This window comes from Mesoplodon bidens (assembly GCF_964165515.1).
Source record: "Mesoplodon bidens genome assembly, chromosome: 7".
NCBI classification, from domain to species: domain Eukaryota; kingdom Metazoa; phylum Chordata; class Mammalia; order Artiodactyla; family Ziphiidae; genus Mesoplodon; species Mesoplodon bidens.
Genome location: NC_138164.1, coordinates 9,627,251 through 9,650,546, shown reverse-complemented (window position 1 = coordinate 9,650,546; position 23,296 = coordinate 9,627,251). Strand labels below are relative to the sequence as shown.

Here is a 23,296-nt window from a genome sequence, read left to right as displayed (position 1 = left end):
TTCTCATCTTTTCCTTGTTTACAGGCTGCCATTCAAAGAGTTCTTTAAATGAATTTTAAGTGAATGAATGATCCACTTTGTAGATCAAAATCTGTTTTATGCCTTTGTCCATGTGGGTGAATCCCAGAGCAGAACTTGAAGAGGGTTAACTGAATATAGGACAGGATGCGATGGGCGGGGTGGGAGGTTGTTTCATTAACATTGTCAAACCAAAAAGTAACGATTTGTGGTTTATTCAACTTCTGTTTTCTTTTGTTCACTATTCTCATAACAGGTGTTCCAGTACCTGTTGCCTTCTTGCTAGTAAAAAGTGGACAATGAGGGAATTTCCTGGTCCAGTGGTTAGGACTCTGTGCTTCCACTGCAGGGGGCGAGGGTTTGATTCCCTGGTCAGGGAACTAAGTAAGATCCTGCATGGCGCATGGCACGGCCAAAAAAAAAAAAAAGACAATGAGTGGCGTATACCTTATCAGAAAGTTTTCAAAGTGCTTGGCTGAAAAGATAGGCATTTACTCCTGTGTGGAAAATCATTTGTGGAAACAGATCAGGCTGTTAGACCCTGACATCCTCACTCTAGGTCCAGTCCATACTGTTTCTTCCCAGGCCCCTGAGGGCCTCTCTGTGAGTTGTTAAATGACAAAAGTTCTTGGTTGGAACTGTTTTTATTTCTTCTAATGGAAAAAAAAAACAAAAAAAAAACATGATAACAGTTTTACCATAAACCAGTTTTTCCTGGGGCTAAGGGCAAAGTTGGATGGGGGATGGATGGGGACGGGAGTGGGGGCAGGGAAGGGGAGGCAAGGAGGCTGAAAGGCCTCTTTCTGGAAAACAGCACAGCCTGCAGTCTGTCCTTGAACTCCACGGTCCCTCCATGGTATCTGGCCATTTGTCTGTGATAGGGTTTCTGCATAAACACCCCTCCTCCCCCATGTGTCCTTTGTCCTATAGGACTCAAGAATTCGTCCTTCCTTCTAGATGCATCAGCTTCTCCTCTCCTTGGGTGCCTCTGTCCTTGGCCCCTGGGGCAGAACACAAGGCTTTTTGTATCTTGCCTACCTTAACCTTTAGGACTCATACACTTTTAGCTTAAGGGATTTGAATTCTGTTAACTAGAGGGAAACAGACAGGTGGTGACAAAATTAACTGGGAAGCCAGAGTCATAAAATGTCTTGAAAACATTTATTTTTAATTGAGTTGGATCTTCAATCAGCTGTACAATAGACTCTTGCCACTTTTTTGGGGGGACGAGGGGGGGTGAATCTGGAACGTTCCTGTGGGAATTCACCAGTTGTTTCTGGAGCATCAGCTGCCCAGTCTACTCCAGGTTGGCTCCTACCTCGGCTGGCAGTAGAATCAAGTTGGCACTGCCAAGTGTTTCCTATGCTTCTTTCTGTGAAGAGGCCCTCAGGGCACTTGCATTTCTGCTCTGCGGCTGGCCTACCCTTCCTGAGTCCTGCTCTCAGACCTAAATGAGATGGTCCTGGCCTCCCTGGTCTTCAAAGCCTCCCCCTTGGGCTCAGGCCAACCCTCCCCTGGCTTCCTGGAAGCCTCTCAAGGCCTGGCTCTGGCTCTAGGAAGTCCTGCGCTCTCGCCGGGCACAGTGCTCTGGTTTATTTGGTGTGCCTGTGGCTTTTTCACCAGCTTGTTGATGAAACAGCTCTGCTCTGAGCCGTAAGTTATTTTTTTCAGTTATTATCAAACACTAGTTTATTTCTGTGATTTCACCTGTGGCCTTGAGACCTCATGGCAGGTTGCATTATCGGTCCCATCTCATGTCAGTGCCTGTTGACTGGTGCAGGCAAACGCTTGTCACTTATCGTTTCGAGGTTTCTGTGGCCTTGGACCTCCCAGATGTTCTTGCTTTCTGGTCAAGGGCTGCCTCCTGCAGGGCAGAGACATTGGCAATTTCAGCAGAATGAACATTAGGCTCTTCCCAGTGCCCCCACCCCAAGCTCACATCTCCCCCGGTCTCATCACTGAGGTCATCCCTGCCGCCCAGCCCTTCCCAGTCTTAAGTGAAGGCTATGGCCCAGCATGGTCATGTGCTCAAGGTGAAAGAATCAAGAATTCTGGAGTAGAAAGCCTGGGTTGAAATCCTCATTCCTTAGCTTACCAACCATTCGCTCTTAGACATGTCATATATTCCCCTGAATCCTTATTTTCTTCATCTTTAAAATGAGGATCAGGAATTCCCTGGTGGTCCAGTGGTTTGGACTTGGCGCTCTCATTGCCGAGGGCCCTGGTTCGATTCCTGGTCGGCTGGTCGGGGAACTAAAATCCCAGAAGCCGCACGGTGCAACCAAAAAAAACAAACAAAAAAACCAATAAAATGAGGATCAGAGTATGTATATACATGTATATATATACACACATATATTTTATCTACTTTATAAGGTTGGAAAGATCAGATGGAAGAATGTACAAGAAAGCACTTTGTAGACTGGAGAGCACTGTTTAAATGTGAAGGATTACTGTTAGTATTAAACATATTAGTATGCAATAGCTTGACTACACTGAAAAAAAGCAGCCAGTACTTGCGCTAAAGGAGGGTTTCTCTGATGCAGCCAACAGGTTATCTCCCAACGCTCGGGCAGGGCCACCATCAACACTGGCGATAGCTGCTCAGGCTTGGATTTGTCACAGCTCTGCAGCTCCAAGGGTCAGGTAGGAAGAGAAAATCAGTGAGGCCCTGGAGAGACAGCCAGGCTTCTGTGTGACATGGGGCTCGATTGGCCAAGGTGGGAGATGCAGTTATTGAGGTGGGGTCTGTGGGATCATGTAGAAGAGACATTTAGGAGACGATATGGACAAAGCTTGGAGGAATGAGTGGACGTGGTGTATTTGGAGAGCACAATTGGCTCAGTGTCAACAGAACTTCCTGTGGGGAGAAGTTGAGAAGTTGGTTTTGTGTTGTAAGGCCTCGTGTATGACAAAGGTCTTTGGACTGTCATCTGTGACATTAGGGGCAACCTTCAGAGGACTTGGGAAGAGGCATGTCTAGCTCTGTTTTAGAAGATAAAGGTGGTGGTCTAGGCGAATTCCTTGCTGGACCAGCTTGCATCCGCCAGTTGTGCACATAGCTTCCCAGTTGTGATATTTTTAGTGACATCACGTTGGTGCTTGAAATCACACGTGGTGGGAGAATTTACAGCACAGAAGTCAACAAGTGATACAAGTCATTCCCTTTTCCCCTTCAAACTGGTTGTTAAAAATTTATCCAGGGACTTCCCTGGTGGCGCAGTGGTTAAGAATCCACCTGCCAACGCAGGGTTCGAGCCATGGGCCGGGAAGATCCCACATGCCGCGGAGCAACTACGCCCGTGCACCACAACTACTGAGCCTGCGCTCTAGACCCCACAAGCCACAACTACTGAAGCCCGCGCGCCTAGAGCCCATGCTCTGCAACAAGAGAAGCCCCTGCAATGAGAAGCCCGCGCACCACAACGAAGAGTAGCCCCTGCTCGGCGCAGCTAGAGAAAGCCCACGTGCAGCAACGAAGACCCAATGCAGCCAAAAATAAATAAATAAATTTATTTAAAAAAAAATTATCCAGCACAGTTAAGGGGCCATTTCAGTAGGGCAGGACTTTAGTACAATAGTTTTCAGACTTGGGATATGCCTTAGAAATCCTTCAGGCTCCACCCAGACACCCAGAATCAGAATCCAGGGCAAGTGAGAGTGTAGGAACCTATTTTTAAAAAACTTTTCAGTCAGTTCTTGTGCAGCCAGTCTGGTATGACCGGGGCAGGGACAGGAGGAGTAGGGAGGAGGGGATGGATATAAAAGATGTTTCAAAGGTAGGAGCAACAGGACTCGGCGACAGATTGGAGGTGGGGAACGGAGGAGAAGGAACCGCTAAAACTATTTCCGAGTTTCCTTGTTTGGATAGCTAAGTGGATGGATGGTGATGCAGGTGGCTGAGCGAAGGAAAGCAGATGCAAGTGGTTTGGTAGAAGAGGTGAGCGTGCGGGAGGGATCAGGCAGTTTGGGACGTGCTGCTGGAGGAGCGCATGGACGCAGGGTTTTGGTCATGTCCTGTAAGCAGCTGGGTCTGGGGAACTGAGGCTTGGTGGAACGGTCCAAGCTGGTGGTACAGGTTTGGGAGTCAACCTGTGGGTCGTTGAGGCCATGGACTTGCACGAGATTATCAGGGGAGAATGTGTAGTGAAAAGAAGGTGACTGTGGGCAAAACTCTAGCCATGCAGAGGGTAGTAGAAGCGGAGCCAAGAGGAGATCCAGCAAACACCAGTTTGTATATTGATTACGGAAGTCAGTGGTTCCTTGGAGGGCGGGGTTCCTTTAGGTATTAACAAAATTTCCCAAGGCTTTATAGAAACCACACATTGTTTCATTTGAATTCTATCAACCCAATGTGGTGAGGCGTGTTATTGGATGCTGACCTGAATGGTAGCTGTGTGCCTTTGACTAAAAACACGCTCACAAATTAACCAGGAGACAGATAGTGTGTTGTCAGTTATCTCTTTCAAAACCTGATAGTTGGGAATATAATTTAAGGGTTCTTGGTGTGGAGGAAGTAGGGATGTGTGGGGAGCACAAGCAGGGGCTCTTGGTGTGTCCCGGGAAAGTCTCCTGACTTGTTCCTGTGAGGGGAAATCGACGGAGAAGGAACTTTAACCCATTTTGAGCAGTTTAGATAAAGTGACCAGGATCAAGATGATTGTCCAAGGGACATCCCTGGCGGTCCAGTGGTTAGGACTCCATACTTCTACTGCCAGGGCCCAGGGTTCGATCCCTGGTCGGGGAACTAAGATCCCGCAAGCCACGTGGTGCAGCTCCCCCCAAAAATATGATTGTCCAAGATCAGGTTTTGAGGTTATCTGTGGACAAAGTGGCTTCTGGCTCTCCTGGGGTTTGAGAGCTCTTTGCAGCTTCCTGGCACTTCCTTCCTTCTCCAATGTGAAGGCTCTGGATTGGGAAGGAAGGGATTTTCTAAAGGCAGGAGGGGCCCCAGGGGGCTGGGGAGGGAGGAAGGCGAGGGAGGGTGGGAGTAGGCTGGCCTCTGAGACTCTGCTGCCCAGGGCCTTGGCGAATTCTCACAGACTTCTTCAGGTCCTGGGAAACAACTCGTCGGCCCCGTTCCATCCTGAGTAAAGGTTTACTACCAGGAGATCTGGTGAAGTTGTATTTACTCTCTTCAGACGGTCTAAGATTTCAGTGTGATGCTGAGCGTACTGATTGAGGCCAAGGAAGCTACTGGGATGTGGGAAACTAGAAAGAGGCAGTGTGTTCCTTTAGCTAAGCGCAATTGAAGAGAGATAAGCTGGCACAATTCTCCTTGCTTCCCACCCCTGTCCCCAGCCCTCAGGCCCCATTGGAGGGATGTAATGGGGTAGGTGTAAGTCTTTTAATTGTGTGAGGTGAGAGGCCTAGAATTTTGTCGTGGGTGAGGGATGCTTTACCCTTTGTGAAAACTATCTCAGAACAGGGCATTCAAGAAAATAATTTTTTTTTCCAACCGAAGCTTGATTATCTATATTCTTGAGATCCAGGGATTAGCATGAAAGTTTAAAACTCATTGTTTGGGATTAGTAGATACAAACTGCTATATATAAAATAGGTAAACAACTAGCTCCTACTGTAGAGCATAGGGAACTATATTCAATATCTTGTAATAAACTATAATGGAAAAGAATCTGAAAAAGAAGACAGATAGATATATATACACACACACATATATATATGTGTGTGTGTATAACCAAATCACTTTGCTCTACACCCGAAACTAACACAAATTGTAAATCAACTATACTTCAGTAAAAAAAGAAGAAAAAAAGGGAATACCAATGTCACCAAACAAAACGTACAAACTTCCAGCTATAAAATACCTAAGTCCTGGGGATGTAATGTTCAGCATGGTGATAATAGTTAATAATATGATGTTGCATATTTGAAAGTTGCTGAGGGAGTACATCTTAAAAGCTCTCATCACAAGGAAAAAAAACTGTGGGACTTCCATGGCGGTCCAGTGGTTAGGACTTGGCACTTTAACTACTGGGGCCCGGGTTCAATCCCTGGTTGGGGAGCTAAGATCCCGCAGGCCTTGTGGTACGGCCAAAAAAAAAAAAAGAGTAACTCTGTATGGTGACAGATGTTAGACTTATTGTGGTGATCATTTTGCAATATATACAAATACCGAATCATTATGTTGTACACCTGAAACTAACACAATGTTTTATGTCAATTATACCTCAATCAAATAAATAAAAATTAAAAATTTTTTAAATTAACAAAAGAGAATTTTTTTTTTTTTTTTTTTGCGGTACGTGGGCCTCTCACTGTTGTGGCCTCTCCCGCTGTGGAGCACAGGCTCCAGACGCGCAGGCTCAGCGGCCATGGCTAACGGGCCCAGCCACTCCGCAGCATCTTCCCAGACCGGGGCACGAACCCGTGTCCCCTGCATCGGCAGGTGGACTCTCAACCACTGTGCCACCAGGGAAGCCCAACAAAAGAGAAAATTTAATACTCATAGGCATTTTAGAAAGAAAGAAACAAAAAAAAGAAGTTGCAGCCTTGGGCTTCAGAATCTTTTCCCACTGACGAATACCTGTGATGTCTTAATTGGAGGGCCACCTTCTTTCCTGTTCGCCCTCCAGTGGAAGCTCTGTCAAGCATGAGGTACAGCTTCCTCATGTTGGATAACTGAGAGTTGGGCCACAACTCTGGCATAGGGGTGGGGCAGAGGAGGGCTGGTGTTAGGAGGGCCATGCCAGCCTTCATGGGTTTGCTTACAGTGGTGGCTTTATTTAGAAGGTTCACATCTAATTCAAGTTGGCATCTCCAGAGCACCAAACCCTGAAGCTTAGTCTGCTGGAAACATGGATGAATGAATGGTCCGTCAGGAATTCATACAGACTGGTGGGCTCCTTGAGGTCACAGACCAGGCCTTACAAATCCAGTAAGGCCTAGCAGGATACTTTGAACACAGGTGTCCAGAAAAGGTTGATGAACATTTTGGAAGCACATTGTAATCTAGAGGGAGCATGTGATCTGTACTCAGCAAAGTGTCTTTCTGGACTGGCCGGGGAGTATTCAGCAGAAAGTGGAGACCTCAGAGGGAGGACAAGGCTAGATATTTGTACATTAATTTATCATGTTGTACATCTAATATGTGCTAAGTACAGTGCTGGGCACTGGAGATGGAAAGAAATGACATAAAATGGGATCTTTGTTCTCAAATAACTTACAGCATGGTAGAAGGTATATGGAACTGAATCAGTAATTATTGTATCCCAAGGAGTATGATAAGTGTTATGGTAAAGGGAAGTACAGGGCAGGGTGATATAGGGACCACAGTGTGGGTGGTGGCCATCGAGGAAGATTTCCCTGAGCAGGTACTACTTTTGGAGGATGATAATAGCTACAATATTGATTATCTACTCAATGCCAGATACCTTTCTAAGTATTTTGTGGGTACTAATTTATTTAATTTTCACAACACCCCAGTGAAGAAGATACTTTTATCATCCCCAGTTTATGGAGGGTGAAATTGAGTAGGTGGAAGAATCGAGATTTGAGTGCTGCCTGTCTAAAGCTAGAGCCCTCAGGCTTAATCCCTGAAGATCCTTCCTCAGCCTACGGGAATGAGTGAAACAAAGAGGGGAGTGGAGAAAAGGATAAACCAGGCGAGAGAAGAGCAAAGTCAAAGCCAGGGACAAGCAGAATGACCGGAGTGGAGAGTGAAATTCTGGAGCCGTTGAGGGAGATGTGGGAGATGTGGACGCTAGGAAGGTAGATGGCAGTCAGTTTACTGGGCTTTTATAGCTTAATTTTAGGCTAAACTAAGGAGTTTTTGAACTTTGTTCTGAAATTAGGAGACGCCTAAAGGATTTTAAGCCAGGAGGAGGTGACTTCCCTGGCAGTCCAGTGGTTAGGACTCCTCACTTTCACTGCCAAGGGCCTGGACTCAATCCCTGGTTGGCGAACTAAGATCCCTCAAACCACGTGGTCAAAAAAAAAAAGAAAAAGTAAGCCAGGAAGAGCCGTGATCAAATCTGCATATCAGGAAGAACACTGATGTATCAGTGTCAAGGACAGAGTGGAGCAGGGCCGGGTTGGCAACGGGCAAAGAGTTAGGAGCCAATTAAAGTAATCCTGGCAGGGAGTGATGAGAGCTTGACCTCACGCAGTGGTAGTCTGTGTTGAAGGGAGGATGGGATGCCTTTGAGGGATAGTAAGGTAGCATCTGCAGGACCTGGTGTGAAATTGACATGGAGGTGCATTTCTAGTTTGCATGCATCCTTAGTTGTGGAGTCCAAGGAGAGAACAAAAAGATGGTGAAATCAGTATTGGGCATGTTCAGTTTGAGATTCCTGTTGGACCCATTCACCATGGCAAATGTATTATAATAAAAATAAGTATTATTAACATTTTTGGGGGTACTTAGTACTTGCCAAGACTTCTGATAAGTGCTTTATATCAGTTAACTTGCTCAATCCTCCAAACAGGTCTGTGAAGTGACTTACATTTTAAAAGACCAGGGGGCAGGAATGTAGAGAGAGGTTAACAAGCTGCTCTGAGTTACTCAGGTAACAAGTGGCAGAGCTGGAACTCAAATCCTGGGTTTGATCTGGAAACCTCTACGCTGTTCAATAAAGCTTTCTGCGCTGATGGAGATGTTCTCTAGCTGCACTAATATGGAAGTTAATGGCCACATGTGGTCATCAGGTTCTTGAAATGTAGCTAGTACGACTAAGGAACTGAATTTTTAATGAATTTAAGTAGCCACATGTGACGACTAGTGACAGCTCAGTGCTGTGCTGTCTTTGGGGGTCATTAACTTATCCATCATAATTGAAGCCTTGCATGTGGACATGATTCCCCAGAGATATATTGCAGTGGATTTTAATCTTCTGTGGGTTACATTCTCTATTTGAGAATCAGATGAGAGCTATAAATCCTCTCCCCTGAATGTGTAATATAACAATTTCAGAGATCCACAAAACCTAGGCTCCCTGGGTATAAAGCTGGAAGAGCAAGAAACCCAATAAAATGTGAACTCCTTGAGCGTGGAGGTTTCATCTGTTTCATTTGCTACTTTGTACTTGGTATCTAGATTCTAGAACAATGCCTGGCCTATAGTTGGTATCAGATAATTTATTAAATGAGAGGCTGAATGAGTCCTGGGAAACATTTTAGGACCAACCAGAAGAAGAATCCATGAAGTTCCCTAAAAAAGAAGAGAAAAACAGAAGTAGGATAAAATCCAAGAAAGAGCAGAGGGTTTTGTCATAGAAAGCAAGAGGGGTGAAGTTTAAAGAATGGGAATAATCATCAATGCCAGACCTGCCTGGGTGGTCAAATGAGGTTAGGATGTAACTATTGTCATTGGCTTTGGCAGTAACAGAGGTCTTGGTTGATCAAACCAAGGAGGGGTAAGGGTGTGGTCCAGGTTGCAGTGACTAATTCATGAAATCAGTGGTGAGGAAGCAGAGGCAGTGAGTGTGATGTCCAGTGGGTCTCAATCCTGGTTGCCCCCCAGAATCACTGGGAAGCTTTTAAAAAATACGCATTCCTGGACAGGCTAAGACTCTTGACTTGGGGAGGGGGCCAAGGAATCTGCATAGAAAAGCTCCTAGCTTATTTTGATACAGTTTTTTTTAAAGTAATTTAGTTTATTGATTGTCTTAGGAGCATTAAAATGTTTTAAAGATGAACGATTTTAAATTACATAGAAAAATCAATAAATGAGACATGCCTGAAATAGGGAGATAAGGATTTCTTCTTTGTTTATTAATAACTGCTTAATTATTGCAACACATTATATGCAAATCTCTGATAGAGTTTGTTTTTTTTTTTTTTTTTTTTGCGGTACGCGGGCCTCTCACTGTTGTGGCCTCTCCCGTTGTGGAGCACAGGCTCCGCACGCGCAGGCTCAGCGGCCATGGCTCACGGGCCCAGCCGCTCCGCGGCATGTGGGATCTTCCCGGACCCGGGCACGAACCCGTGTCCCCTGCATCGGCAGGCGGACTCTCAACCACTGCGCCACCAGGGAAGCCCCCCCACTTAAAATCATTTTTTAAATTAATTTTTATTGGAGTATAGTTGCTGTACAACGTCGTGTTATTAGTTTCTTGCCGTACAGCAAAGTGAATCAGTCATACGTATACATATCCCCCACTTTTATTAATCAGACATTTATCAAAGCTATTCTGAGCTTTTCAGAGCTTCTAATTAGCATAAGATAATTGGTATTAACACACTAGATTCCTCTGATTAGAGACAAAAACAAAGAAATGCGAAAAATGAGTGCACAGCCTTAGTGTGGGTAAATGTACAGGTTCCATTAGGCTCTGGAAATACTAAATGACATCTCGCATAGCCCCATAACTGCTTGGAATCCCCTGAATCTCTCAAAACCCCTTCCGGGCTTAAGAGACCCCATTAGTATTGTCTGGGCGAGAAAGAACTGTTTCTACTTAGGAAGCACCAGCTCAGAAAAAGTGCCAAATTTCGTTTCCCTAGGAGTGAAGCTGTACTTTGCAGAGGGCAGAAGGCCACCTTCCTGGTGGCTTGTGGGTTTAGGCTGACCTTCCTGCCAGTGCCCGGGGGTGGGGGAGGGAGGAAGGGAGACCAGTGGAATCATGGGAATTTACCCAGCCTGCCTTGCGGAGCTTCCTGCTAGCTTGGTAGCATGTGAATTTCTGCCTCTGGAGTGTGCTCTGCCTCGGATTACAATGGATTTTTCCCAGCCACGGTTACTGGTTCAGTGTGACCTTCTAGGATAAGCTCCCAGCACTAGCTTGCTGGCAGAGAACAAAACCAGGACTCCAGATTCGATTCGCTTCAGCTGGTTTCCCTCCGGAACATTCCGGGATGCACAGAAGCGCTTCCCCACCTTATTTAGTAACACAGTGTGCTGTTTCAGAATTTAATTTCTACAGTGGTTTTTAGCAGCAGGTGGAATTTACAGCAGGAGGGATTTTATTCATCCTCATGCGTTTTCTAGCTCTTTTGGGGGAAAGGCAAACGGTTGCTTATACAAATTCCCTTCCTTGCAGTGTTAAGCTGACTTCAGTCATCTGGTGCCTAGGCTAAGTCATTCCAAATCGGTGTTTGGAGTTTCTTTTCAGACTTTCTAAGAGACGTTTTCATCTGTGAGCGCCCTCTGCCGGACTTCCTTCAAGTTCTTCTTAACTTCCTTAAGCGGTAGAGCCCGCACTGGCCACCTGTCCCTCCAAGGCCTTGACTGAAATGGAGCGGTTGTGGACGTGGCCCTTGACCTTCTGGCCTTCCACAGCCCTCTGCAAGCACCCTACCGTGGTGATGGCTCTTCTGCATGACCTCAGAAGACCGGCAGATTCATTTAGGGAGCAGGGTGAGCTGCCCAGCGTCCAGGTAGTCTGTACTGTTTGAAAAGGCTCGTATAAGAGAGGAACTGAGAGTTTTGTGAGAGAGCCAGGCCGTGTCTGAATCTCTGCTCAACAACGATCATTTCATGGGGTTGGGTGGAGTGGTAGTGGTGGGTGTCTATCTCACCTTTAAAGACGGTGGGAAAAAAAGTTCTGAAAATGGGAGGAGAGAGGACCAGGCTCCTTTAGGGGGTGGGGAGGCAGGGGGGTGTCTAGAGGAGGAAGGATCCCATGCCTGCTGCAGCTGTTGCTGCTGTGGAGTTACCCGCAGTACCTCCTGTTCCACGTTCTCCTCTCCAGTATGTTGCCTGAAATCCCCCAGCAGAAGGGTCTGCGACCTGCGCCCCTTCATCCTTCCGGTGTCGCTGCATCGCAGTGCTCAGGGAACACTTGTGCCTCCTAGACTGGGGCTCCTTACGTCCCAGCCTTCTAGCACAGTGCCTGGTATGTGGTAAATGTTTGGTGACCGAGCTGAACCAGAATGTCCTCTCAGGATTCCCTGCCGGTCCAGTGGTTAGGACTCTGTGCTCTCACTGCCGGGGGCCCGGGTTCAGTCCCTGGTTGGGAAACTAAAATCCCACAAGCCACGCGGAATGGCCAAATAAATTAAAAAAAAAAAAAAAAAAAAAAAGCCCTCTCCTCAGTTCTGCTCATCCTGAATCTGTTCAAATTTCAAGCGTCAGCAAAAAACCCTTACCAGCCCCAGAAGGAAGCGATCTTTCTCTGGTCTATGTTTCTGTAGCTTTTAATATTTACTTCTAAGAGTTATCATTTTCTACTTTTAAATGTAGTTTAAAATTATAGTTTATATTGACTCTTACTTTCCAGATTGTAAATACCTTGAGAGCAGGATCCCTGTCTGATTCATGGCTTTATTTTCCATGACCCACAAAACGATAACTTGCACGTAATAATAGCATTTGTACAACAGTTAGTATGTGCCAAGCAGTATTCTCCATACTTCACATATGTTCATTCTTTAATTCTTACAACAGCTTTACATTCTTTAATCCTTACAACAGTAAGAACTATCGTAACATCTATCTCCATTTTGTAGGTAAGGAAAATGACTAATAATTTGCTCAGGGTTGTGTTAAGTAGGAAGTGGAGGAAGTTGGATGTAACCTGAGGCAGCGTATTCCAAAGTCTTGACTTAACTTGGATGCTGCCTTTTGACATATCTACACAGAGAGGGCATTGGAGAAATACTTGTTGAATGCATGCACGTTGATATTTCTTAGTTATTTAAAACCAATAAATCGTTTGAAGGTGATCCATTGTTAACTTTCATCTCTATCCTCTGAACGGTTTTCTAAGCAATGGGAAGGCCAGAAGGGGGCGCCAGAAAGTTGGTTCTAGTTTTGGTTTCAGAAGCTGGATGGCTTGGCCTCGTTCAGGTTCTGGTTTGGAAGTCAGCAGTGCCATCTAGTGAGATAACTTGCTAAAATCAGCTCAGAATTATTTTTCTGAAACTCTGGTACTTCTCATTTAGTTCGGGGAGCCCCTCTATTAGCTTTACTTTAAGCTTTGATTGCCAGAGTGAGGGTAGGATGAGAAGGAAGCACAGCCCCATTATAGATAGCTTAAATGGAGTCCAGTTTGATCTCTTCAGTGAAGAGGCCGTAATGCTGATTGTGGTCATTGGGTTGGTTGAGCCCCTTTAGGTGTTAGTGTAAAACACTGGGTTCCAGACAGCCCTCCCTCCTACTTCTCCTCACATGTACTGCCAACGGTGTAGACTGGTATTCCTCTCTCTCTCTTTTTTTCTTTTTAAATTATTATTGTTATTGTTATTTTGGTTTTTCTCTCTTGATGCTTGCCTCTGGAGCTGAGTCTGCTGTGGAATTTGAGTTCCAGTCATCTGTGGGTTGCCTACTGTAGTCTTAACACCTTTTCCAAGTTGTATAGAAGAGGGTGCTTGGTACATATGACAGGTCAGTCCCAATGTAAGAAACCCCATGGGTTAGCAACACAGCAGTATAATTTTGTTATAAGGAGTTTTTAAAAGGCAAGTCTATGAGACCTTGCAAAGAGGGAATGATGAGTAGCCACATGTTCTCCACAGGGAATGAGCGGCAAAAAAAAAAGTGCTTTGTGTGGAGTAAAAGAAAGAACACAGGATTGTGTACACACTTGGTTCTGCCAAGCAACTGGAAGCTTTTGTGTGTGGTGCTGTTCTGATTTCTGGCGTGTGTGTGTATGTGTGTGTGTGTATGTGTGTGTAGGTGCATGTTTGTGTATTTGAAAATTTGATGTAAATTGCTTCTAAGTTCATTTACTTCTTGCTGAAAAATCAGAACATGAGAGCATGGTTGTAAAATCACATGCTTCTTTGGTGGCGAGTGTACAGTCACTGGGGCAGGCACTTACCCTACAAAATTGTTGACAGTTTGCCATCTTCTGGGGATCTAGTCTAAGGAGTATACTCTGTAGATAGAGAGCAGTGCTTTTTATGGCTGTGAACAATCCACCAGAACAAGGGAACAAGTTTGGTTGTACTGGGCCTGGGTTATAGTGACATTTATGGTAATAGGAATTTATTATTAATGGAATCTATGCCAAACAGGGGTTTGCTAACTTTTTCTGTAAGGGGCCATACAGTAAATATTTAGGCTTTGTGGGTCTAATGGCCTCACTACTGCACTTATTCAGTTCTGCCTTAACTGCACAGCTCTGCCATTGTAGCAAAAAAGCAGCCCTGGTTAGTAGGTAAATGAACGGGTGTGGCTGTGTTTCAGTAAATCTTTATTTATGACATAATTTTGAATTTCATATAATTTTCACATGTCATGAAATATTATTATCATTTTAAAAATGTTTATTCCCAGCCATTTAAAAAAGCAAACACCATTCTTAGCCCACGGGGGCTCCAGACTCTTGATTAGAAACCTGGAGTACTTAATAATTAGCAATTAATAAAAATTATTTGTTCACCAGCTTTATGTTCAATTAGTGTCATAAGGTGTCTGAACAGCTTTTCTTTCTCTTGAGTAGGATGAATGACTGTTGAATTCCACAGTCATTTAAAGTAAGCACTTCAAGAACTCTTGTGAGTTGAAGCTCTATAATCTTCCTGCCTACAGGGCTTTAAGGAGTGGAAGGACTCCACCTTCTAATCCCTCTTTGGTCCTCACCCTCTTCAGCCTTCCCTGGAGGCGGGGAAGCAGGCCAGGTGGCCCCAGACGCCATCAAGTCTCAAGTCTTTCTCCTGCTGGAATTCCCTCCTGTTCGCACCCCTCCCCTTCCTGCCCTCAAGACTGCAAGGCAGCACCTTGAATGTCTCAGGGGAGGTGGAAGAATGGGATTATTATCCTGTCCTACAGATCTAGAGGCCCTGGTACAGAGAATGCCAGAGGCATTCACTCACAGAGACTGTGTGGCCTGGGAAGAGAAAGGTGATAGGTCAGGATCTTCCTCTTGTGCTTTAGGTGTGATGGGTGGGGTTTTCACCAAAGGTGTGTCTCAGTTCCACCATCTGGCAGTATACCCTCTGTGTAAACTTACCCGGGGAACGTCTCCCTTTAAGATGTTGTAACCCCGTTTTTCCATTGAGCTGAAGTCTAGATGCTCTCCCCCAGGGTTGTGAAAGAAGCCGAGCGTTAACAGTTCACATCCTGTCTTTTCTCAGCAGCCAGCAGAGCAGCCATGACGATGACTCTAGCAGGTTCCTGAGTCCTCGGGTGTGGGAAGAAAGGTAAGATCCCATGAGGAGGGAGAGGATGGGAGCAGCGATTACAGGGGGTGGGGAAAATGTTGGAGGAAGGTAGTGCTTCTGCCGAGAGCGAGAACTGTGGGAAACTGCAGAGAAATAGGGGCCCGCCAGACCTCTGTGCTCAAACACAGATTAGAAAGAGGATGCTCCCCCTCGACCCGAGTAGAGGGGACCGATTCGAAAGGCTTTTGGTGTTCATCAGGGGGAGAAGTCAGTGTGTGGAAACCAAGTCCGTTGGGAAGATGTCAGAGTGGACTTGGCACCTGAGGCACACTCTAAAGGTTGGGTACGGTGTGGAGTGAGAGGGGAAAGGGTATTTTGTGCCCGAGGAAAACGGCGTGGCCGGGGATGCGTGTGTGGCATCAGAGTGGTACCTGAAAGGTGGGTTCGCCTCTTGGTGGGTGTCAACCAGAAGATACAACCAAGCCAAAGATCGGAAGAAGGAAGGAGTTACCCCAAGGCAGTGTTTCCCCCTACAGCAAAACTGGGGAAGTTTTAAGCTAAGGGTATTCATGCATATTCATGAAGGGGCTTGAGCCGAGGAGAATTCAGCATGGAATTGGGACAGAGGTTGACAGAGTTCAAACGTTAGTTGATTGACCTGAAGAGGGTCGACATCATCCTTCTGTCCTCCACCTGGGTGGGGGGCACGTGGGAGTCAGCATCATCAACCTGTTAATTTTTCCCACCTGGTTGGGGTTTCAGTATCTGCAAAACAGCTCAAGGATATTGTTGTGTGTATCCCTGGAGGGGGATCCAGAACCCTGCCCCCAAGGCTGCCCTATTGTTTCTTGACTTTTCCTCTCCTGTCTCCTCCGTATCCCCTCCCTTCCCTGATTAGCAACTGTTTGAACCTGCCCGCTGGGACTCAGGGAAGGTCATGGAGGCTGAATGAAGCCTATTTCCTGTAATCAAGAAGTGGGGGGCACACAAGGCTTTTGTGCCCAGGAAGCCCACAGGGTCCTGCTCGGTATCACTCTCTGTTTGCAAGATGACAGCAGGGCACCAGGATTGGGGTGGATGGTAGGTGTCAGAGGTTAACGGAGAATGAGGTGGGGTGTACAGGGGGCCCTGAGGATACGGAGGCTCCTGGATGCTTGTTTGAGGCTCTGAGGTGGGACTGGCTAAACACTCAGGCTGTGGGCCCCAGGTGGCATCTGCTGCATGTAGCGCCTCTGAATGGCAGACAGAGGGAGCGGTCTGTTGCAGCAAGTTAAACTTCTGTGCCCAGCGAAGGTGGACCCGTACTGACCTTAACGGAAAGGGGGTCTCAGCAGGCATGCCACAGGGCTCTGCTTTTGGTCTAGCTCTGTTTACCATTTTTATCAAGAAACCGGATGAAAATGCAGAAGGTACTTTTACCTCGTTTACCAAACTTATGGTGGCTGCTCAGCTGAGAGGGAGTAGAGAGAACACCAAGGATGATAGAACCAAGACTTCGTATTATTTCCAATAGAACAGTAGGTGGAAACAGCACGGGGTATTTTAAAAAAGGAAATGTGCTATTATATATTTATACATGTATATTAGAATAGTTTCTTAAGTGTAGGGTTACCATGGGGAGCCTAACTTGACAGGATTTCATGTGGAAAAGAACTTAAGGGTTACTTTTTAACCAGCCAAATATGAGCCAGTAATAGGAAGCAAGTACCAAGTGATCTTTAAAAGTCTGAATTCATTACTGGAAGGATGGAGCATGGATTTTTTTTTTTTTTAAAAAAAGGTTTCAGGGCCTCCCTGGTGGCGCAGTGGTTGAGAGTCCGCCTGCCGATGCAGGGGATGCGGGTTCGTGCCCCGGTCTGGGAGGATCCCATATGCCGCGGAGTGGCTGGGCCCGTGAGCCATGGCCACTGAGCCTGCGCATCCGGAGCCTGTGCTCCGCAACGGGAGAGGCCACAACAGTGAGAGGCCCGCGTACCGCAAAAAAAAAAAAAAAAAAAAAAAAAAAAAAAAAAAAAGGTTTCACTGTAGTCTGTACTAGTTTGACCATATCGGATGTATTATTCTCTGTTCTTTGGAAATGGATATTGATAAATTAGAGTTCAGAAAAGAATGATCAAGATGATAGCTATGTCACTATAAGGATTGGTTTGAAGGAAAGGGGTTTAGCCTGGAAAAGAGAAGGTTTAGAATGACTATAGCAGCACTCTTTAAATATCTGAAAGCCTAAGAAATAGAACTAAAGGGGTAGGAGTTACAGCGAGAAGGATTTCAGCTCAGGATAAGAAAGAACTTTTCCATGACGAGAGCTGTACTGCAATGGAACAGGCCTTGTAAAATAATGAACTTATCTCCTCCATTCAAGTGTTCAGGCAAAAGCTAGATGGTATGTCATGAAAGGGATTTCATCCTGGGCAGGAGGGTGGGACCTTCCCTTTATATTTATGAAGCTTTATGAGTCCTGCCCTAGTTCTCAGTTTTGTGCTTGTTACTAACCAAAATGAACAGTTCAGCTCATCAATTTAGGCGGAGGCATGGGACCTCCAAGGGGCAAAGATTAATCACTCTTGTAAGGATGCTTTCATCAGTTATGATCCGATGCCAGTGCCCTCAGTCTCTAGAGTGGCCTTCGCTCTCTTTTCAGTGCTGTCTGGATTTCGACAACCGTACTCTCAAAATTGGAAGGGTCCGTAGAGTTCCCCAGCTAACTCCCTTCCCCGTGCTTGTGCGCCAGACATCTCTGGAAGCGTTCCGTCCATTTCTGATCATCATACCTTCAGCTGCTCCTCGTCTATCTGCTCTATGATTGGCAGCTCCTCGGTTCCCTCTGCTTTATCCCTGCTGCTTAGGGCATTCCTGGGAGAGATGAATAAGTGCCAAATTGTACATACTCTGCAATGCGTTTCTCCCAAGGCTGCTTGCTAACCGGAGAGAGCCCTGCCTTTTTGTTCAGTATTTGGGATTGTATGCTGATAAAAATTATATTCTAGCTCCTTCTCTGCCCACTCCCCCAACCAAGTGAAATGTTATGGAGGGTCTCCCTTCCAAACCTCTGCCCAGAAAAATCCTCTAAATGTCTTCCCTGGTCCTTTCTTCTCCCTGGCCCACCGACAGCCCCTGAACTCTTCATGGTGGATGTTGGATACAGTTTTGCACTAGCTCACCTTGGGCAGTATGGGAAACAGAGAGGGCTGGGATCAGAAGGATGCTTCTTGTGGCGGTCCCTGTGGACCCCTCCCCTCGAAACTCAGGACAGATGTGTGTTCACCATGGCCTTTCTGAATGAATTCTTTCTTCCCATCTCAGCCAGTGGGTCCTGGAGAGAGCAAGTCCCCAGAATGCTAATTAGTCACTCAGCCCCAGCTCAGCACAACCCTTTACACCCTGCACCTAATCCTTCCTCTAACATGTTTCCACCCAATTAAGAGACTCTCTGGGGCGTTTTGGATATTACTCTGTGATATCCTGACCTAGAGCAAGTGTGAGATCTGAACCCTGTGGAGATTCTTCTGCGGTGGTGGGGAATCTGGTTTGTGCCCTCTGCTCTGGGCCCAGTTTGATGGACAGCACACCCTGCTGGTTACAGCGGCATTCCCCACACTGGCCAGTCCTTCCTGGACAAACAGATCATCTCATTTACTCTTTGCGCCTCCCCTGGGAAGCAGGTAGAGCAGGGTTGAAAATGGTCAAGTATGAAATGGGTAATATGGACCCTTTTCTGTGGCTCCTCCTAATTCTCCAAACCATGTGGTCAATTACAGAATGAAGGATCGTTTCATAGAGCAGGCAAAAAAAAAAAAAAAAAAAAAGTTTGATTTCCTCTGGTTTGTTTTTGGTTTTGTTTTTTTAAAAAATTTACTTATTGTATTTATTTTATTTTTGGCTGCATTGGGTCTCCATTGCTGCACGGAGGCTTTCTCTAGTTGTGGTGCGCCGGCTTCTCATTGTGGTGGTTTCTCTCATTGCGGAGCTCGGGCTCTAGGCGTGCAGACTTCGGTAGTTGTGGCACGTGGGCTCAGTAGTTGTGGCTCGCGGGCTCTAGAGCACAGGCTCAGTAGTTGTGGTGCACGGGCTTAGTTGCTCCGCGGCATGTGGGATGTTCCCGGACCAGGGATCGATGCGTCCCCTGCATTGGCAGGCGGATTCTCAACCACTGCGCCACCAGGGAAGTCCTGATTTCTTCTGTTTTAAAGATCAAAATTATAACCCTTTAGTACGAGATAACTTTCAACTGGTTAAATAAAACACTGATTTTTCTTTTTTCTCGTACAAGGTTCAGAATGGATATAATATTTAGAGACAAATAGCTACTCTACTGTAGTCTAAAAACAGCCCACAGGACTTCCCTGGTGGCTCAGTGGTTAAGAATCTGCCTGCCAGGGCTTCCCTGGTGGCACAGTGGTTGAGAGTCCGCCTGCTCATGCAGGGGACACGGGTTCGTGCCCTGGTCTGGGAAGATCCCACATGCCGTGGAGCGGCTGGGCCCGTGAGCCATGACCGCTGAGCCTGCGCGTCCGGAGCCTGTGCTCCGCAACGGGAGAGGCCACAACAGTGAGAGGCCTGCGTACCGCAAAAAAAAAAATAAATAAAAGCATTTTCCTCAGCTTTACTGAACCTTAGTTTCCTCATTTGCAAAAGTCTTTTCTTGTAAAGAGTACATGAGATAACATGTGTAGAATGCCTGGTACTTAGTAGGTGCTTAGTGTGGTGGCTGCTGGTACTCTGATGGTTTTGGGCTATCATGAGTTTTTACTCTCACTGTCTTAGCAGATCTGTGTTCTGTCCTTGAAGAAGCAGAGACAGAAAGAATGTGTAGAATATTGATCATCTGCAAAATATCAGATATTGACCCTGAGGATAAACAGATTAAGGCATGGTATTTGCCCTCAAGAACCTTCTTGTCTTATGGTGAGACATACCTATAAGTGAGCAAGTATGATGTAGTGTGATAATTGACAGATGGAATTTTGTCTAATAGAATTTCGTCGTAGTAGAACTAAAGAATTTGTTTACTAATGCACCTAATCTGTGCAGTGAATCTTGCATAGACTTTTAAATAAAACCTCTCAACAGCCCTATCAAATAGATGCTATTATTATCTTCATATTAGAGTTTAGGAAACTGAGGCTCAGTGGAGTTAAGAAATTTGCCCAAGTAATGCATGTACCGTGCTTGGGGAGAGGATTGGGGAGGAGGGAGGGAGAGGGCAGTGGTATCCAGAAAGACTCCACAGAGAGGGGGAGAGGGCTGTGCGTCAGCTGAGAGCTGCAAGGTGAGTAGGAGTCCGTCACATGGACAGCATTCCCAGGCGAGGGAACAAGATGTACATAAGCATGGGGGCGTGAGAAAGCAAGGCATGTTCAGGAACGGCAAATACTTCAGTACTGCTGCCGCGGATGTCCCAGGAGCGGGGGTAGCTAGCGAGCGGCTGGAAATCATCTTTGTACAGGTAAGCAGGTGCCTGCTCATGTCACATCCTGCCATGGTAGAGTGACCCGTATTCATAGATGGGGGAAGTGAGTGAGGGATTTGGAGGAAGGGGTACCCGAGTCTCTCCCAGATATTCTTGTGAGAAAAATCCTTTTCATCCTAGTGTGAGAGATGGATTCAAGGAACAAACACTGGAAGCGGATAGACGAGGAAGGATACTGTGGCAATTGTCCACCCATTCGTTCCCTCATTGAATAAGGGATTTATTGAGCACATACTGTACACTAGCTACTCTTCTGGGCGTTGGTGGCTACAGCTATAAACAAGATAACCATTGTTTCTCCTTTCACGGTGCTTATTTTCTAGTGAGGGAAGATAGATAATAAACAAGAAAACGTCAAGTAGTAATAAGTGCTATAGAGAAGATGAGGAAAGGGGAGGTGGTGGACCAAGGCTTTTTGGGACTACTGTGAGTTGGGTGGGAGGGACGGCTCATTACTGATGTGGTGACATTTAAGGTGAGGCCAGATGGGCACATTTCTGAATTATGCTAGAAGAATAGAAAAGAGGACTTCTCTGTATCTCACTCTCCTCATCTATAAAATGGGTATAATAATAGGTCCTACCTCATAGGGTTGTTGAGAATATTGAATGTGTATATGTGTGATGATTAGAACAGGAATGGTGCCTGGCACATGGCTAGCATTATATATGTGCTTGCTATTATTGTTATTAATAATAATGCTATTGTTACTAAAATACTGGGTAAAGCGGGAAGATTTGAGGAGCAGGGGTGGTAGTGAGTTTCATTTAGATGTGTGGAGTTTGAGCATGGAGTGTGCAGGTGGAGAGATACACTATGTCGTTGGCCGCACCTGTTTGAAGCTCAGGAGACAGGACTAAAACTTCTTGTTTGGAAATGAGAATATAGTTGAGGCCAAGAGTCTTAGAATGAACAGAGTTTAAGCAGAAGATAAGGGAAGGAGGAGTTTGCAAAAGACTGCCCACTAAAGCTAGGAGAACTAGGGGACAGAAATATCGTAGAAGCAAGGAAGAAGACACAAAGAGGGTAGAGATAGGTAAGAACTAAAAAGATCTTCTGCAGTGGTAATTAGGAGGTCGTTGATAACCATAGAGCAGTTTTAAAAGAGAATATATGAGGGGAGGAAGGAGAGTCTGAACGTGGGGAATTCATTCTAGACATTTGCTTGGGAAGAAGAGAAATACAGCTGGTACGTAGGGGTGTTTGGGGAGAATGTTTATTTTAATATAGGGAGACAGTACATTTTTAACCTCAAGTAGAAACCGGTAGGTCAGGGATGAGAATTTTGAAAAGGACATCATTCATTCATTCACTCAATGAACACTTATCAGTTATGTACTATGTGTTCTACTCATCAAGCTCCCAGTCTTGTTGAGGAGACAGTGTTAACATAACTGAGTGTATAACAAAGAAAATGCAAACTCGGATGTGTGTATTGAAGGAGGGGAACATGGTGCCATGAGGGGGTGTATCAAATAAATTGGGCCTGGACTGAAGTGGGGGTGGTATGAGAGCATGGTGGTTGATCTAAGGCCAGAAGGATGAGCCTGAGATGGGAGGGAAGCAGTGAGACGAGACAGATGAGATGAGATAAGATGAGAGGAGCTTGGCTGGCCACAACAAGGACTTGAGTCTTTATGCTCAGAGCACTAGGAAGTCATTGGAAGTCTTTTTTTTTTTTTAATTTTTAATGTTCATTGGAAGTCTTCAGAAGGGGGCTGACAGGGTCAGATTTGCATTCTGTAAAGATTGCAACTCGGAGAAAGGATGCAGAGGATCAGCTGGGGCAGTTGGGGGCTGTTACAATAGTCCAGGCAAAGGACTGAGTATTAGTAGCTTGGACTTGGGATGCTGGTTGTGGGGGAAAAAAAAAAAAAGTAGATGAATTCCAGATACATGTTGGGGATAAAATGCCCACAACATGGTGATGCACCAGACGAAGGGTGTAAGAGAGAAGAGAGGTCTCCAGAGTTGGTCCTGGGATTCCATCTTGCCCTGCTGGGGAGTGCCTCTGCTGAAAGATACGGAAACAGGGGTTTGGAGGAGGCAAGAAAAGCTGGACCTAGATCACAGGTGAATGGATTAGCCTTGAATAGGAGAGAATAGTGGATGTGAGTGCAGGTGCGCTCACAGGTGATGTGGTAGGACAGTGAGGAAGTTAATAGCAGCAGCATCTATTTTCTCTGTGTGATAGGAAAAAGGATCATCTCCGAAGATCAAGGAAGGTGAATGGGAGTACTGTGAGGCTGGGGCGTCATTAATTTGGAGATTTCTTTTTTTTTTTGCGGTACACAGGCCTCTTACTGTTGTGGCCTCTCCCGTTGCGGAGCACAGGCTCCGGACGCGCAGGCTCAGCAGCCATGGCTCACGGGCCCAGCCGCTCCGCGGCATGTGGGATCTTCCCAGACCGGGGCACGAACACTCTGGGGCACGAACACGTGTCCCCTGCATCGGCAGGCGGACTCTCAACCACTGCGCCACCAGGGAAGCCCTGGGGATTTTTTGTATCACCTCTTCTCTGACTAGCTCAAAAGACGTTCACGTCTTGCATGTCTTACTGGAACGCACCCTCATTTCTCCCAGATAAGGTAGGGAAGGCAAGTTTAAGCATCATCACGTCTATTTTCTAGGTGTAGTAGCGGGCTGTGGTTAATTCTGCCGGACACTTGCCCCATGCTGTGCACTCTTTTGTTTACTTATCCATCTCCCCACTAGCCCATGAAACCCTGGAGAACAGAAACTGTATCTCTTATATCAGGCACAGAGTAAGTGCTCAGCAGCAGATGTGTGTGGAATTTATGA

General features: G+C 46.0%; 1 protein-coding gene across 2 annotated transcripts in view; it reads left to right on the top strand.

Moving 5' to 3' along the window:
* GRAMD1B (GRAM domain containing 1B) overlaps positions 1–23,296 on the top strand; it is a gene marked incomplete at its 5' end in the record, with an annotated part of 165,757 nt that overhangs the window by 20,290 nt on the left and 122,171 nt on the right. Inside the window, 2 exons of one of the 2 annotated variants that reach the window (XM_081239909.1) lie at positions 14,620–14,771; positions 14,998–15,063. In XM_081239909.1, the coding sequence (XP_081096035.1) occupies positions 14,668–14,771; positions 14,998–15,063 (170 nt within the window). Of the gene's footprint in view, positions 1–14,619; positions 14,772–14,961; positions 15,064–23,296 lie in introns of those variants that run through there. The other variant, XM_081239914.1, reaches the window with a different exon arrangement.